This window comes from Panicum hallii, chromosome 3 (genome assembly GCF_002211085.1).
Source record: "Panicum hallii strain FIL2 chromosome 3, PHallii_v3.1, whole genome shotgun sequence".
NCBI classification, from domain to species: Eukaryota; Viridiplantae; Streptophyta; class Magnoliopsida; order Poales; family Poaceae; genus Panicum; species Panicum hallii.
Window position 1 is genome coordinate 14,545,344 of NC_038044.1, and position 15,618 is coordinate 14,560,961.

The 15,618-nt window shown below is 51.6% G+C and overlaps 2 protein-coding genes across 2 annotated transcripts; both read right to left on the reverse strand.

Moving 5' to 3' along the window:
• Positions 1-213: 213 nt before the first annotated feature.
• LOC112886546 (probable 1-acyl-sn-glycerol-3-phosphate acyltransferase 5) lies at positions 214-3,504 on the reverse strand. Its single transcript, XM_025952481.1, has 4 exons — positions 3,315-3,504; positions 1,791-2,522; positions 1,274-1,404; positions 214-786 (listed from the first exon to the last, which is right to left on the reverse strand). The coding sequence occupies exons 2-4, from the start codon at positions 2,417-2,419 to the stop codon at positions 347-349; spliced, it is 1,200 nt and encodes a 399-aa protein (XP_025808266.1). The 5' UTR covers positions 2,420-2,522; positions 3,315-3,504; the 3' UTR covers positions 214-346.
• A 5,016-nt stretch (positions 3,505-8,520) lies between these two features.
• On the reverse strand, positions 8,521-12,121 carry LOC112884623 (cyclic nucleotide-gated ion channel 4-like). The gene is made up of 4 exons (XM_025950073.1): positions 11,370-12,121; positions 10,292-10,507; positions 9,422-10,174; positions 8,521-9,330 (listed from the first exon to the last, which is right to left on the reverse strand). The coding sequence occupies exons 1-4, from the start codon at positions 11,988-11,990 to the stop codon at positions 8,818-8,820; spliced, it is 2,103 nt and encodes a 700-aa protein (XP_025805858.1). The 5' UTR covers positions 11,991-12,121; the 3' UTR covers positions 8,521-8,817.
• Between the last annotated feature and the right edge of the window lie 3,497 nt (positions 12,122-15,618).

Here is a 15,618-nt window from a genome sequence, read left to right on the forward strand (position 1 = left end):
GCACCCGGGATAACCCCATTCAGGCCGTCAGAGTAAGTTGGAACGGCGAGGTACAAGATGAGCGCGAGTAGAACCATCTCACGAAGAAGCAGAACATCACACATGGCGTCAGAGTCACCGCGAGTTCATAGCCGCTGCAAAGTGCCACTGCAAGGCTGCAGCGCGACAATAAAGCCGGAACAGCTGAACCAAAGGTCACGAGTCCAGGCAAAGAATACTCCCAACAGCTGAACCAAACACAATGTTCCCAGTAACAGATACACGTTGAACTCATATGCACATACACTCCGGGCGTGGCGGTTCCGAGCTGTGCCATCCAGCTTTCAGTTACAACACAAGTTCAGAATCAAGCCACCTTCGCACGGGTGCTCACCTCAGGGGAACCTATCAGCTGGGGCAGATGTATAGAGTAGCAGGTCGTGACCGTAAGAAGCACACAGCTAAAGGCTACGAAAACCTTGAACCACACGGACGAGAACAGGGTCAGGTACGTGAGGATGCCCGTAGCACTGACCACCGCTGTGAAATTTGCGAGGCATTTGAGTGTTGACAGTTCCCCTTCAGTCCCTTCGTTCGGGAAGTGGCCTAGTTTCGAGTAATTGGACAGGAGCTCGTCCTTCAACCGGAACCGCTCGATCAACCAGGCAGCCACTTCGTCTTCTGATGTCGGTATGTCAGAGACTTGGATGCCGTTGATATGGATGTGGACTTCGGAAGGATCAATGCCATAAACGTTGTCCAGAAAAGTCGGTAGCCGATGTTTATATGCGATTGTGATATCATAAACTGCATCAATCAGCAAAGTACAGGTCATGCAACCAAATGGGTGAATCTTTGTAGCAAAATGTAGCGAACTGTTCACACTCAACCAGGTTAAAGTATCGTTACCAGAAAGTCCTGCAGTTCACCACCTCAATGGTATATAACTTACTATGTTAATACGTTTCACAGTAAATGCCAATTGCAGCATGGCTTCTTGGCTTCATGCACTACAGTAACATTTCCAGTATAGTGCAAAACTATTACAATATTTGGATTTTTTGTTTCGCAACTTCCATGAATAGAGTTTTCAGGCAAAGCAGCCAGCTGGTCCAACTACTAGTGAATTGAACTGGCCACTTGGCCAGAACAGTCCATAGTCCAGAGTAAGATGTCAACTTCTAATGAATGAACAGATGCTAACATTCAGTTCAGGACACAGCTTTTCCAAATAGTCGTTTGATAATGCTACAATAACGAAGTGAAATTTCCAAAGGAAAGTATGAGCAGTTACCAGCATCTATAGAACTCCTCAGCTCTTGCAAACAGCAATTGAATCCCTTTGTCTTTGGAAGTAGTACATTTTTCAGAATAGGCAAACCATGCTCTACTGCATACTCCTGACTTCTGATACATTTCTTCTCACTGAGACATTAATATTAGCACTAGTCAGCATCCAAACAGATAAAAAAAGGGCAGGCATAGAGCACACCAGATTCTCACAGATGTAGAATGTTATGTATATAGGCAGATAAAAAGGCAGGCATAAAGTACAGCAGATTCTGACAGATGAAGAATGTTGTTGTGCATGCAACGGGACAATTAGCATGTATCTAGACCATGTACATGCATCTAGAATATAAAATCAATTTTAGAGAATACCAAGCCTGGAGTCTAGGCAACTTGTGTTACAAAAAGGAGGAATTGATAAAGGTGAATGACTGAATATCCTACCAGAACCCCAAAATATAGAGTTGCGCCAGTTATTTAGGCAGACATGTGGCAATAAAGTGAATGGGACGGGACCTTACGTATAATCAGTGCCTTCAGGAAAAACTGCCAGCCAAAGGGGATCCCTGGGATTCTTAAATTCTGATAGCCTCCTTCGGATGATTGCCTCATCAATCTCCCACTTGCGCTCTACCGGGATAAACTCAATAAGGTGAAATGACCAGTTAAAAACAGGCAACTTCATCAAGCTTTTCTTAAGCATATACTTGATACACTGCAAATGGCCTTTCCTCAGTGCAAAATCCCACAGATACATCCAATCAACCTCAGTCCTGTGGTTAGCAAACAACAGCACACGCCCCTTTGGGGGCACACTTTCACCAGAGAAAATAAACTTGGTCTTGTTAACCTTCTCAAACAAAAAGGGCCACAATGCTAGCCACATACCAAACAGAAAACATGTTGACTTTCTGCTGTAATGCACGCTGAACAACCGTACAAGGAAAGTAGTTATCGGGGACAGGTAAACCATCATCATGAATGCTGTTAATAGCATAACCACCAAACATAATACTCCGCGGCATTGTCTCATTGGAGTCAGTGGACGGTGTCTTGGTCCATTCTTCACGATGGCAGGACCAGGGGGATCGATGCTTTGCTTTCCATTCACATGATGCCCTTGGGAACTAGTTGAACTTGGACACTCCATTTGGTATGGCTAGAATAAAAATCCTTCTCCCTCCAAGAAATTCACACCCCCAGCACAAATGGAACCACCATTCAAACTCCACATATGATGGGAGAAGTATGAGCTGAACAGAGTCATTAGAGATCGTTGTAAGTATGGCAGTATAAGGACAACTCAGAATAAAATAAGCTCCCCTGTGCCTGCTGGTGCAAAAAATGACAGAAAATGGAAGAGCTATGAAAAAGCACGTCTATCACAATTGATGTGTGGTCCTCCGTGGCATGCATCATGCAAGAGCTATTATAAAAGAAAAGACACGCTAATTTCTGTCCAAGACAACATCATCTGGTGATTATGACTAAAATAAAATTAGATTATGCTTGACTAGTTCACACTTCGGTGCTACACTGCTACGTCTGTATTTTGCTTTCTGCTTTTAAAATAAACACCTGCCAGTGCCGACAAATACAAAAATGAAAGGAGGAAAAAAAAACAAGAATGCCTGTTTTCTGAACGGAGTGTCCATCCGTGTGTGATGGCAAAATGACTAGGACAGCTAGCAAATCTGGGCAGACACTACCAAAAGGTTGGCGCACTCTTACACCGCGTGCCGCGGGAAAGCGTCCGAAGCGCTTTCAGAGTAATGCACTGAGCAAATCTGGAAAGGGCCGCTACAGAACGACGCTAACGCTTAACCAACAGTGCCACAGCGCCTCACTATCAAAAGCTCCCCCAGCTGAATCGACCGCGTAAACCCGCCTGTCCGGCGAGCAGAAGCCAGCCAGCCAACCGTTTGTGGGAAATCGCATCTGCACGCAAAGCTCGTCCGTGCGATGGGCGCAAGGGACTGGATGGCCAGGCCAGGCCGCCGTCCGCAGAGCCGAGCGAGGTAAGGGGGATGGAAAGCGGGACTTACCGGGACGGGAGCGCCGGCTGCTGCGGCGGGCTGGCCGGCGGCGCGATGCGAGCCGCAGCCGCTGGCTTGAGATTCCGATGGCGATGGGGAGGGTTGGAGAGCGAGGTGGGGTTTGGCGCCGCGGTGTATGGGGCTCTCTCGTCTCTGGTCGGTGGAGGGGAAAGCGAGAGGAGTGGAGTGGGCAGCTGGGCATCCCGTTCCCCGCTCACTAGTCACTGCAGGGAGAGAGGGGGTTTAACCGCGGGATGGATGGACGGGCGTGGGTGAGCCGGGCCCCGGGGCCGCGGGAGCACACGATCCCGGTGCCCCGCTGCCCGTCTGCCCCCACGGCAACAAAGGCGTGGCACGGTGCCATGCCACCCGGCGCGGATTCACCGGTTTAGGCTTCAGACGTGCCCGGCAATTATGCTGCTCAATGAGAGGGTGTTTTGGATCCATCAACTAATTTTCCGTTCGGATCTCATCGAATATTTGAATATTAATTATAAATACGAAATATAAGCTAACTATAAAACTAATTGTATAAATGGAGAGTAATTCACGAGATAAATCTGTTAACCTAATTAATTCATCATTATCATATATTTACTATAGCACAACATTATCAAATCATGGACTAATTAAGTGTAATGGATTCGTCTCGCGAATTAGCCTCCATTTATTCAGTGGGTTTTATAATTAATTTATATTTAACACTCCTAATTAGTGTCAAACATTCAATGTGACGGGATTAAATTTAATCAAAAGGAACCAAACAAGCTCTAACTCGCTAGGAGATTAGTTGAACACGAGTGGCATTTGACCCTCGAGAAGAAGAATACAAAATTACCACTTTGTGTAGCTAGTCCGGCGAAATTAGCTTATTTTGAGGATCCGGCTTTGGACCGCGAGTGCAGAGTGTGGAAGGAGGAACCGACTCAAAATATAACCCAAATGCAAATGTTCGGAGCAAAATCTAGATCCAGCATGGGTTGGCGGTACCAATAATACTAAAAGATAAGAAGCAATGTGGAAAATAACAGAGATACGGATGCATCAACTTAGTAAGGATACCTAACCGTTCATGAGTATACTAGAGCAGCAGAATCATAGTGAAAAATGGCAGCTGAAATGGATTAAAACAAACCGACGAGACGTATATTGCGTTTCATTGCATTATTAGCTCGATAACGAAGATCCTAAGGCCGTGCATGCAGCCTCTCTCTTTCTTTTTAAGAGGTAGCGTCTACCGTTGCATTTGACGGCGGCCTTCCACCGTCACCTGCAGCGGTGCCTGCGGCGGGCAGACGGGTGTCACACCTGGGGCACACGGCTTGGCAAGTCGGCAGTTCTCAACCGTTTTGTAGCAGAGAGCCGTTGGCTTTTGGTTTTGGGTCTCGCAGCAGTAGCAAACGACGTCCCACACCTGTACTCTGTACTTGTTACTCTCTATATTTTAAAATATAATTTATTTTGATTTTTCTAAATTTATAATATTTGTTATGCATCTAGATCTAATATATATCTAAATGCATATTAAAATCTATAAATATAGAAAGCCGAAATGAACTACATTTTAGAATGAGTAAATTGCACCCCAAGTCTTCAAACTTATCCTGCAGTTTCACCTAGATCCTTAAACTCTCAAATTATTCATCTAAATCCCTAGACCGTGTTAAGTGTTCCATCCGAGATCCCAAACGTGTCATGCGAGCATCCGACACCGACGTGGCATGCCACGTGGCGCCACGGTGGCAAACATTTATAGAAAAGACCCTCTAATTTCTCTCTGCTTTCCTCCAACATTGATGAACATATACAGATGACCCTCCAAATTCTATCATATTTTACTTTCTAGTTGAAAGGATCTCACGATGCCTAACATGCTTAGAGTGGGGTGAATACGCTAATCCGAAACTTAAAACACTTTGAAAACTGTCGGTAACATAGATGTCCGGAGTTGTGTCCGGAATTTCCGGAGATATTATCCGGAGAGTTCGGGTATGAAACAATCTACACAAACAAAGACACTAGTGCTGTAATTTAAATCGAGCAAATTTAGAAGAGCTAGTGGTATCTTTGGAGTGTTTCTCACCAGTTGTCTCTCTAGAGACTTGCATAAAGTAGATCGATCACAAACCCTAAAATATTAGTCTCACAAGCAAATAACCAATAGTTCAAAGTAAGGTGACACGGAGAGGCAAGAATTTATTTTCCGAAGTTCACTCCTAAAGGAGCTCAAGAGTTCAAGAGACGGTGCTCAATGACTCTTATGCTCCTCCCCAAGGGCGAGACCGATGCTCAAGCTCAAGATCACTTACTATGAAATCCTCTGAGAGGATGGTGAGTATAAATTTCTTGCGAAGCTCACAATACGGCTGAACACTCACAAGCACGCCTAGCCGTCTAGGAGCATTTAGCTCCAAAAGTAACAAACTTCAAGCACCGGCTTGACAAGGATCTAGTGCTCAAGTAATTTGAATGGCAGCTCACTAAGCACAAATCTCTCCTCTTGCAACACTCACACTTGAATCTCCAATGGAAATCACTCAAAAATAGAAGGAGGGGTGTGAGATGGTATTTTCAACGTGTTTCAAACTGTGCAGCACGAAAATGGGCAAGAGAGTTCCCTGTTGAGGATATGGGGGGTATAAATACCCCTACTCCAAAAACTAGCCGTTGGAGCAAAAGGTACTCGGAAACTACGGCCAAATGTCCGGATACTCCGGACACTGGGGTCTGGATACTCTGGACTTAGAGAAATCTACTAACGGGGAACAGATACCCGGATATTCCGGGTATATCTCCGGATACTCTGGACTTTGTGTCCGGACATTCCGCACCGGAGTCTCCGGACTCATCAGGGACACTCTCAAAACTTTATGGTGTAAGTTTGACTCATAAGTATAAGTATTTGTATGGGTTCTCTTGAGCATTAGTTATAAGTTAAAACCTGTAGATAAAGTCCCTCTTAATAGTACGGGGTTATACTAAAAAAATAAAATAAAAGTCTACTCTTTGAGTAAAGTTCAACCACCGCTTTTTCATTTTCTTTTGAGGAGTCGTACTTCATCTTGTTCAACTTTAGCACCTGCGCACATGCTAGATAACGAGATTAAACATACATGTATTTTGTCATCTAAACACTAAAACCCACTTAGCGGCCTGGATATCTTTTATTAGTCCACTCCCCCTCTTCCTCTCTCTCTCCCCTTACTGTCTGGCCGCCGGCGCCTCTACACCTGCTGCTCCAACCTCTCCGACAGCCTTCACTCCACCTAGCTCTCCCCCGGCCAAACACGTCGGTCACCTCGGCCACCTCGACGAGCTTGGCATGTTTATCTCTTCTTAGTAGCTCGGCATGTTTATCTCTTTCCAGGCGCTGTGAGGGTGAATTTCCGGACAAATTCAATGTGTACACGCGTCTGTTGCAGCTGGGACACGAGCAGACGAGCAAGCGGGAGCTGGCACATGTTGAGGCGGTTTTGATTCCCATAAATTGCCCCCGAACTCATCTGAATCGATACTCTCCCGCCATTCTTTCCCCCCTGCCCGAGCTGATTTCTCCGGCGAAATTCACCGTTGTTGCTTTCCCTCCTTTCAATTCCTCACGCACACAGCCTCACCACACCATCAGAGATCCATCTGAGCCGTTCCCGAGTTGAATCCACCATCGGAGCTCCGAGATCGCCGTTGCCCTCCTCCCTCGTACCGGCGCCGTGAAAAACTCGAGGTCCACCGGTGAGCCACACCCTCCCGAGTTCTGTGTCCTCACTAGTAGGTCTAGGTGGGGTATGGGGGCATGTGGATGGGGTGAGAGCTGTTGTCCGGCCCGTTCCAAGGCCGAGGCAGCCGGAACGCACGGCGTTGCCGAGGGTGCCACCGTCGAGCCGTGTGCTCAAGCTGCCCCAAGGCCAAGCTGGGGTCGTGGCGCGTTCTTGGGGTTGGGGGGGAGGGGGGCTCTGTAACGCCCCAGTTCCAAATATGGCTCAATTCTACTCGCACGTTGAGTAAAACACGCACTCGCACCAACCCCGCTTACGCTTTCGTCCTCGCTTCGCGTAAAAGGGTTAACCCGGGGGTTGAAATGCACTTGGTACTTGGGTTTATATGTTGGTAAGACTCACCCTCAACTAGCAAGGTGGGACAACTCCCCACACATGTCATGCCACTTACACTTGGGCCACTAGTGGGCTCAAATTCATCCTTGTTGGGCCGGGATGTCACATACACCACCCCTAAAGGACCCGACGTCCTCGTCGGCAACATACCCGCACACTGGGGCAATCGACCAGGAACTTTCCCTCTTAGCACACGTCGTCCATGCGTCTAGTACCGGCACACATGCCATGCCGTGTGACCACACATGGGTCCACACGCGCCATGCGCCATATGTCCGCGTCCCTAGCACGCACACGCCCGTGTAACCGCGAGGGTCGGCTCTGATACCAATTGTAACGCCCCAGTTCCAAATATGGCTCAGTTCTACTCGCACGTTGAGTAAAACACGCACTCGCACCAACCCCGCTTACGCTTTCGTCCTCGCTTCGCGTAAAAGGATTAACCCGGGGGTTGAAATGCACCTGGCACTTGGGTTTATATGTTGGTGAGACTCACCCTCAACTAGCAAGGTGGGACAACTCCCCACACATGCCATGCCACTTACACTTGGGCCACTAGTGGGCTCAGATTCATCCTTGTTGGGCCGGGATGTCACAGGCTCGCAGGATAGTTGGTTGGGTCGGTCTCGCCATTGTTCGGCATGGCGCCATGTTCGGGCCTCATCGACATGGGGGCCACCGCCTCTGGTTGTCATCTTGGTGAGAGAAGGAGGAAAGGGAGGCAAGGTAGTCCGCAGGCACCTGTGGGTGCTTGCTGGGCCGGCGCTGGCTGGTGGCGGGCTCGCCGCCGGCGAGCCAGGGAGAGGAGCCGCTGCCCCTGTTCCTCGATTGAGCCGAGCCTTGCGTGGAGGAGGGAAGAAGAGGTGGATGGCCCACCTGTAGGAGAGAGAGGGGGGAGGGGAGGGGTGGAAGTGAAGGAGAGAGATGCTCGGGCGCGCGAGGGGATGAAAGAGAAACAAGGGGTCTTTTTTTAAAATATTTGCCACCGTGGTGCCACGTGGCATGCCATGTAAGTGTCGGATGCTCGCGTGGCGCATTTGGAATCTCGGATGGAACACTTAATATAATTTAGGGATCTAAATGGACGATTTGAGAGTTTAGAGATCTAGGTAAAACTGCAGGACAAATTTGAGAACCTACGATGCAATTTACTCTTTTAGAATGGAGTACATAATTTCACGGTGAGCTTGCCCTCTCCCAGTGATGTGGTGATGACCCCAATAGCATTAGGCATCTGAACTCGTCGCCAGTCTCGAGTAGTAGCTGACGAGGACAGCCTACACACGTCTCGTTCATCAGTACGAGATGACATACATGCATGTACCATTTCGTAATACAGCCTCGTGTATTATTGCATGACGCCGCCAGCCTCGATCGAAGGCCCGGACGCCGCCTGGCCTGGCCTAGAAGTCGTCGTCCTGGTTGGGCTTGGGCGAGGTGAGCATGGCGGTGTAGAGCCGGAGCTTCTCCTCCCCGAGCGACGAGCACCGCGACAGCGGCCGCCGCGGGCGGATGAAGGAGAGCGACGCCAGCGTCTTGCGGTGCTTGTACCGCCGCCACGCCAGCTGCACGGCGACGGCGGCCCAGGTGCGCCACCCGGGCGAGTAGTACCGCGCGCTGCGCCGCACCGCGTCGTTTGCGAAGGTGTACCGGAAGTGCCGCGTCACGTACTTGACGTCGGCGGCGTCCAGCCCGAACGCCTCCGTGCTCTCCAGCGTCACCAGCGTCGCCGACGCCGTCGGGAGGCGCTCCCGGAACGGCCGCCGCAGGCACCACGACAGCAGCTCGTCGCCGCTGAAGTTGCCCGGGCCCAGCGTGCAGCTGCTCGTCGCGCCGTTCCGGAGCTCCTGGCTGCACCGCAGGTGGCCCCGCACGATGAACAGCATCCGCTGCACCACGTCACCCTCCCTCACGATCTGTCGCATTGGAGGCAGTTAACCATTCAGATCGACTCCATTGCTGCCTGGAGAGAAAAAAAAACACCGAGATCGGCTGACGACGACTTACGGTCTCTCCCTTGGGGAAGATGAGGGACTTGACCCTGTCGCAGATGTTCTCGAGCACGAGGTCGTCCATGTGCTGGAAGAGCGGGACCTGGCGGACGAGGTCCAGGCACAGGTGGTACTTGATGTCGCGGCGGAGGCCCTCGGGGAGGTCGCGCACGATCTGGCACTCGTCCACGCCGCGCGTGGCGGCCCACCGCTGCCGCTCGAACTGGCGCACCCGCTGCCGGACGCCCCGCGGCAGGTTCTTGCGCCGCATCCACCACTCCACGGCGCGGAGCCGCGTGTGCATCGCCTGCTTCCGGGAGGTGGTCGCGTTCAGGAACACCTTGATGTTGCCGATGAGCATGGTGACCAGGACGAGGCCGCCCGTGATGGTCACGATGTTGAACACGACCTCCAGCCACTCGGTCGTGCTCTCCAGGTTGCCGAACGTGCTCAGCGTCATCAAGCCCCAGAAGATGGGGAGCAGCACCCGCTCCAGCCGGCTCGGGTTCGCCACCAGCATCACCGTCCACTTGTACGCGCCGTACTGATAGCTGTCGCCGCTGGCGAGGCACGTGCCCCGGGCCTGGGCGTTCCGGGCCCACGCGAGCCTGTCGCCGCCCGGCGCGGCGGGGGCGCCGCCGCCGTAGTAGAGCGGCGCGGCGCAGGCCACCACGCCGCGCGCGCACCCGGCCGCCTGGAGCCGGCACTGCTCCTGGAGGCACTTGCTGGCCCGCTGGACCCCGAGCAGGTACCAGCACGCGCCCACGGCCTGCACGTCGATTCAGCACCGGCACGTTCAGTGATCAATCAGCAGCAGGCATCCGATGCTGCTGCTGCTGCAGCAGCATGTGCGATTCAGTAACCAGAGCAAGGACTGACGACGTACGTGGGCGGCGACGAAGTAGGCCATGAGGTTGAGCACGATGCCCCACCAGATGGTGCCGAAGACGTAGCCGGACTGTCCCTGCATCCGGCGGAGGAAGCGCACCGCGTGGCAGATCTTGGGCAGGTACTCGAGCAGGAACGCCAGCAGCAGCACCGTCATCACCGGCGTCGTCAGCCCCGCGCGGATCATCGCCGGCGCCGCCACCCACACCACCACCTGCGGGCACATTGCTACCATCATCGTCATCATCATCAAATCAGCACACGACACGAGCACCGCGCCAACGGCTGCAGCTCGAGCCTTCAGGGACACGGGGAGGCGCAGGACCAAAATAATGCGCGCGCGCGTCGGGACAAGCAGAAGCTAAGGCGCGCGGTGCCCCACTCGAGTCACCGATCTGCGAAGCCTGGGCGGCAGATCACGTCGCCGAGCCAGTGTGCCGGTGCAGTGCTAGCGACGTGAGATCAATGCAGTGGCATCGTTCCTTTCTGGCAGAGAACATTTCGGACAGGGTGATGCAACCTTGAAAGCTCCAAGCTGCGCCCTGTCCTCTGTGTGTGACAGCGATTTGGGTAAGATCAATCTTGCAATTATGATGCATGGACGATGGGCCATAGGAAAAAAAGGCAGTCTCGACTATGTGGATGTCCTATTCAATTATTCTTCTGCTTCTCCATTCTGATTTCTGTCTGCTTGTTTGTTTTCTTTAAAAAAAACTCAACTGGATGGAGACCGATCTCTGTTTGGTTGGTTGGCTAGTTCTAGCCTGTTTAGAAAACTAAGCCAGGCCAGACTTCACCAGGCTTAAGTAAGCAATTGATCTGTGTTTGGTTTGGGTGGCTCGTACTAGCCTGTATTGTCTAGCACTCTAGCTCATGTTTGGTTGGTTGTAGATATTGGTAGGATGACCTTGCATTGGATGTTGGTGAAGTTACCACCTCTCCTTTTCTCCTCCTCTCCAACTCCGGCTGGACCTTCGCCACCGCTGCGAGCTCATGGCTGGTGGAATCAGCGCGAGTTGGTCGGTGCCGCCACCATGCCGTCGACATTGACTAGTGAGTATAAGCAAGTTGTGCACCTGCATCACGGGGAGCATGACGAAGAAGTCCAGCATCAAGGCCTTCTTGGACCTCGCGTCCGCCGGGAGCTTGCGCGGCGCCTCGGCGCCCGCCTCCTCCTCGTCGTCGTCCTCCTCCGCGGCCGCCGCCTGGTGCTCCTCGTCGCCCGAGCTGCCGTCCACCGCGCGCTTGTTCCGCGCCGCATCGCGCCACAGGCGGAGCTGCGTCGCGACGTTCCACACGTGCATGGCGTCCACCGCGCAGCGCAGCGCGGTGACCGCGGCGGCCAGCCAGCCGTCGAGGAAGAGGCACATCAGCGGGCCGCTCACGGACACGGTGTACAGGAAGAACGGGTCCACCATGAGCCCCGCCGCGCAGGCGAGGAGGTAGGCGCGGTTCCACTCCCGGACCCACCTCGCCCGCGGGTCCAGCGCCCACGCCGCGCCGAGCCCGCCGAGGCCCAGGCGCCACTGCAGCACGCGCCGATGCCGCCGACCCCGGCGGCTCCTGCCGCCGGCGTTGTTCGCCAGTCCCTGCTGCGGCGTCGTCTCCTGCAGTTGGTCTCCACTAAGCCGCGCGTCACCGGAAGGCGACGTTGTGGAGGAGGAAGGCGACGAGCGCGCCGAGAGATCGCTTGACATGGCGGCGGTGCAGCTGTTGGCCGCGCCGGCGAGCTGGCCCTTTGATGCGATGATGCCGCAACAGCAGAGGACATCAGCCTGCAAGCAGTGGGAGCAGCGAAGGGCGTGTTGTGAGTTGTGACTCAGCAAGAAGTGAGGTGGACGGAGGGATAGCTTATGATGGGCTGACGGCGGGCGGTGTGTACTATACAGCGCGCTGAATGACCGAATTGCCCTCCACTTCAATTGTGTTGTATTGTACTTTATTTGTAACCTATATGTGTTTCGATGCATGCAAGCGCAAACTTGAACTCGAATTCAGAATACCAGTCACTTATTTTCAAGCTACAAATATCTCATTTCAGCTCCTCCTGCATTGCCCAAACAAATCTTCTGCCTAAACAAGTGGAGCTGGATCTAGTGCAAAGCTACAACCGTTTCGGCTATGTATACGTAGCTGCTAACCTGACCGGTGTGGAAATAGCAAAAGTCTCTTATGTTAAAATTCTTATGTATGGAAGTCTTTACGCCTTTGGCGAGGGCTAATCCTTTAAAACAACTTTAAGGTGAGAAGGATCTCCAATGCTTGTGCTTCTTTAGCGCCTACATAGCTTCTTCACGAGTTGCATTGACCCTTTTATCTTATATAAGTCAGGATCCATGTAGGATGTGGATTTTCTAGGCCAAATATAAATAAATGTGATGTGGAGGATTGTCCGTGTCAAGATGAGGACCGCAGAAATGGTGAGAAGCCGGAAAGTCTTAACAACCTGCAATCTCAGTGGACTGTAGTGAGAGGTGGCCATTGTGGTTGTGTAGGATCCAGCAGCTAGCAATAGTAGAGTCTTTCTGATGGAGAAATTCAAAGAGCACAGCGATGTAACGCACAATTACTGTTTCTAAGAGGAATGTCCCTATCTGCAAAAGGAATATGCATTCCTGTTCCGCATAAAAAGAAAGGACTTCTCGCATTAGTGTGTACCTTCCATCCCAAAAACAAATCATTACAGAAATTTTAGGATAAATTAACAAGAAGGTAAAATAACCATATTTGTATTTATTTATTACCTATATTTTGTACTAATTGATTCTTGCATGCGCATGCATTTTCTAAGTAGGGTATGATGATTTATTCTTTAGATAAATTTTAAATCATAAAATGATTTGTTTTTTAGATGGAGGGAGTAGTTCGGAATGCAAGGGAGCAGCGACGAGCCAGCGACAGCGTGTTCACGGATTAGTCTTGCCAAAATTTGATATATCAAACCTCAAGAATAAACTCGTTCAAAAAACCCCAAGAATAAACTATTCGCAGTCCGGTAGCTTTTAGCAGGTGCCGTGATTGATCGCGGATCAGTCGCCGATCACAATTCATTAAGACATTAAAAGGAATGGGAGAGTGAGCCAGAACGAGACTATTCTGCATTCTGCATTTGTATGTGATATTGCGAAGAGCCGCGTTATCGGGGATCCCATCTAAACCGGTAATCTTTATATTATCTACTCACTCTATTTTAATATATAGATTATTTTAATTTTTCTAAATTTATAGTATTTGCTATATATTTAGATGTATAAGTAAAAGCTATGAATCTAGAATGTCTATATTTTGTATGAGATGGAGTAACATGCAGGAAGAGATGGACACATGTGTCGCTACGAGACTCGTTAATCTCCAAATGCGGCACCTAGAGTAGTGTAACGTTTTTTCTTCAAGAAATCTCGTAGGACAATAACGTCCGGATTCGCAGTTCACTGGAAAAATCCTCCCTGCCCGCACCAGAAACGATCGCGGAGCGATGGATGCCACCGGAAACATTTTAAAATGCGAGACACCACATGGACAAAAAAACAGGAGCATTGCAGGATAGCGGGGGAGCTGCGCCTACTGTGGCCCCGGAGCCCGGAAAACGACGAGCCACCGTACGTGAATCGACGTGTTTGTCCTCGGTGTCTCGATGCGCGATTCCGCTCTGAATGCAGATGGGCACTTGGATTTCACTTCCTCAGCCGGCGACCCTGATCTGTCTGTCGCTTGCTTGGAGAGAGAGGGAGAGAGAGAGAGGGAGAGAGAGAGAGAGCAGTCGTCTCGAGAAAACGACGTGCATGTTTAGCTGACAGAAAATCTAACCCTGAACTTTCTTTTGCTTCGTCGCCGAACGCCGCTGCCCGAAGGTTTAAGAGACGACGACGGCTGTGACGGGCGGGGTCGATCGAGTGGATCGTGGACGGAGCCGCCGGAAGTTTCTCAGCAGCTTCGCTCGTCTAGTCGTCTTGTTAGCTCGCTACTACTCAGTGGTAGCTACAGCGTGCGTGGAGCCTAGCGCGAGCAAGAATCTACCGCGCCGCGTCCGTCCGTCCGTGTGCGCACGCGCGCGTCGCCGTCGAGTACATCGCGAGCGATCTCGCGTCGCAGCCTCGGCGGCCGAGCGGGATAAGATCCCATTTGCGGTGTGCGGCCGGCGGTCGTCCGAGCCGGCGAGCCTGACGCCCTCTGCTGGTCGCGTCGCTTCACCCCGGCCGTACGGCACGTGTTGTTCTCGTGTCGCGACGTGATCACCGCGTGTCTGACGTTGATGATCCAGACATTTCATCCAAAAAAGGCTTCCAGACAGCATATAGAAACATGATTGTAAAAAAAAAATCAGGCACGTTGACGCGTAGTCACCGGATCGTTTTGCAAAGCAGAACCCCGGACGGTGTGCGTGCGGAGAGCGGCGCGGCAGGCGGTCAGCCGTCAGCCGATGGCGGAGCCGCGGACGCAGACCCACTGGCCGTGGAACATCGCGGCGCAGGTGACGTTCGGGTTGAGCCACGTGATCGAACTGGCCGACGGTCAGCCCCGCGGCGCGCGCCACCGAGGCGCACGTCTCGCCCGGCCTCACCACGTGCAGTGCACCGGGACGGCCAGCGGAGCCGGCGCCGAGGGCCGCGGCCACGACGAGAAGGACCGCCGCCACGACGGCGCGGTGGTCTGGCCTTGTTGTTGCCATGTGTACGACTGCGCAGCTTGTCCTGGCGTTGGTCGTCGACTCGTCGGGCGATGGATGCGCCCTTTTGTGTGTGCATCCGTGTGTGGTATATTATGGCTAGCAGCCCAGAACGAGCGAGGCATCAGTTTGTGCTGTATCGTGCAGGTGTTACATTACATACAGGTGGAGCTAACGGTTTCGATCGATGGAAGCGTAAATAGTGAGTAGTAAACTGACGAGGCTCTCCGGGAAATAGTAAAAACCGATCGACGAGGCACGAGTAGCTACGGAAGGGCGGAGAGTAATAACAGGACGCACCCGATAGAGAACTTCGAGCCCACTGTACATTCGACGTGTCGTGGATTCGGCGTATCAAGCCACCTTGAATTCGGCATGATCTTGAATTTCATCATGCGGATATATATAGTTCGTCAACAAGAATAGTTCTATGTTTGCAACCGAATACTATAGATTATTCTATGCTATATAGTTTTGATGTTTATTTTTCCTTTGCGCATTAACTTGCCGTGCCCCTGCTTCTACCTTTTCTAGTCCCTTATTTTATAGTTTGTAGTTTCTCATTATTTCCGATCTAATGATCTTTTTCCTTTTTTACAATTTTCTTGGAGTATTCGTTTATTCTATAAGTTCGTGCAATTTGTTCGATATCTACAACT

What these genes read in the sequence shown, in the direction of transcription:
- LOC112884623 (XM_025950073.1), bottom strand. Translation starts at nt 11,990, where the DNA reads ATGTCAAGCGATCTCTCGGCGCGCTCGTCGCCTTCCTCCTCCACAACG. An exon ending in CCTACTTCGTCGCCGCCCAC is followed by an intron (nt 10,175 to 10,291) that starts GTACGTCGTCAG and finishes ATCGACGTGCAG; the next exon opens with GCCGTGGGCGCGTGCTGGTA. An exon ending in TCTTCCCCAAGGGAGAGACC is followed by an intron (nt 9,331 to 9,421) that starts GTAAGTCGTCGT and finishes CCAATGCGACAG; the next exon opens with ATCGTGAGGGAGGGTGACGT.
- LOC112886546 (XM_025952481.1), bottom strand. Translation starts at nt 2,419, where the DNA reads ATGGAGTGTCCAAGTTCAACTAGTTCCCAAGGGCATCATGTGAATGGA. An exon ending in CCTGAAGGCACTGATTATAC is followed by an intron (nt 1,405 to 1,790) that starts GTAAGGTCCCGT and finishes TTAATGTCTCAG; the next exon opens with TGAGAAGAAATGTATCAGAA. An exon ending in GAGGAGTTCTATAGATGCTG is followed by an intron (nt 787 to 1,273) that starts GTAACTGCTCAT and finishes TGATTGATGCAG; the next exon opens with TTTATGATATCACAATCGCA.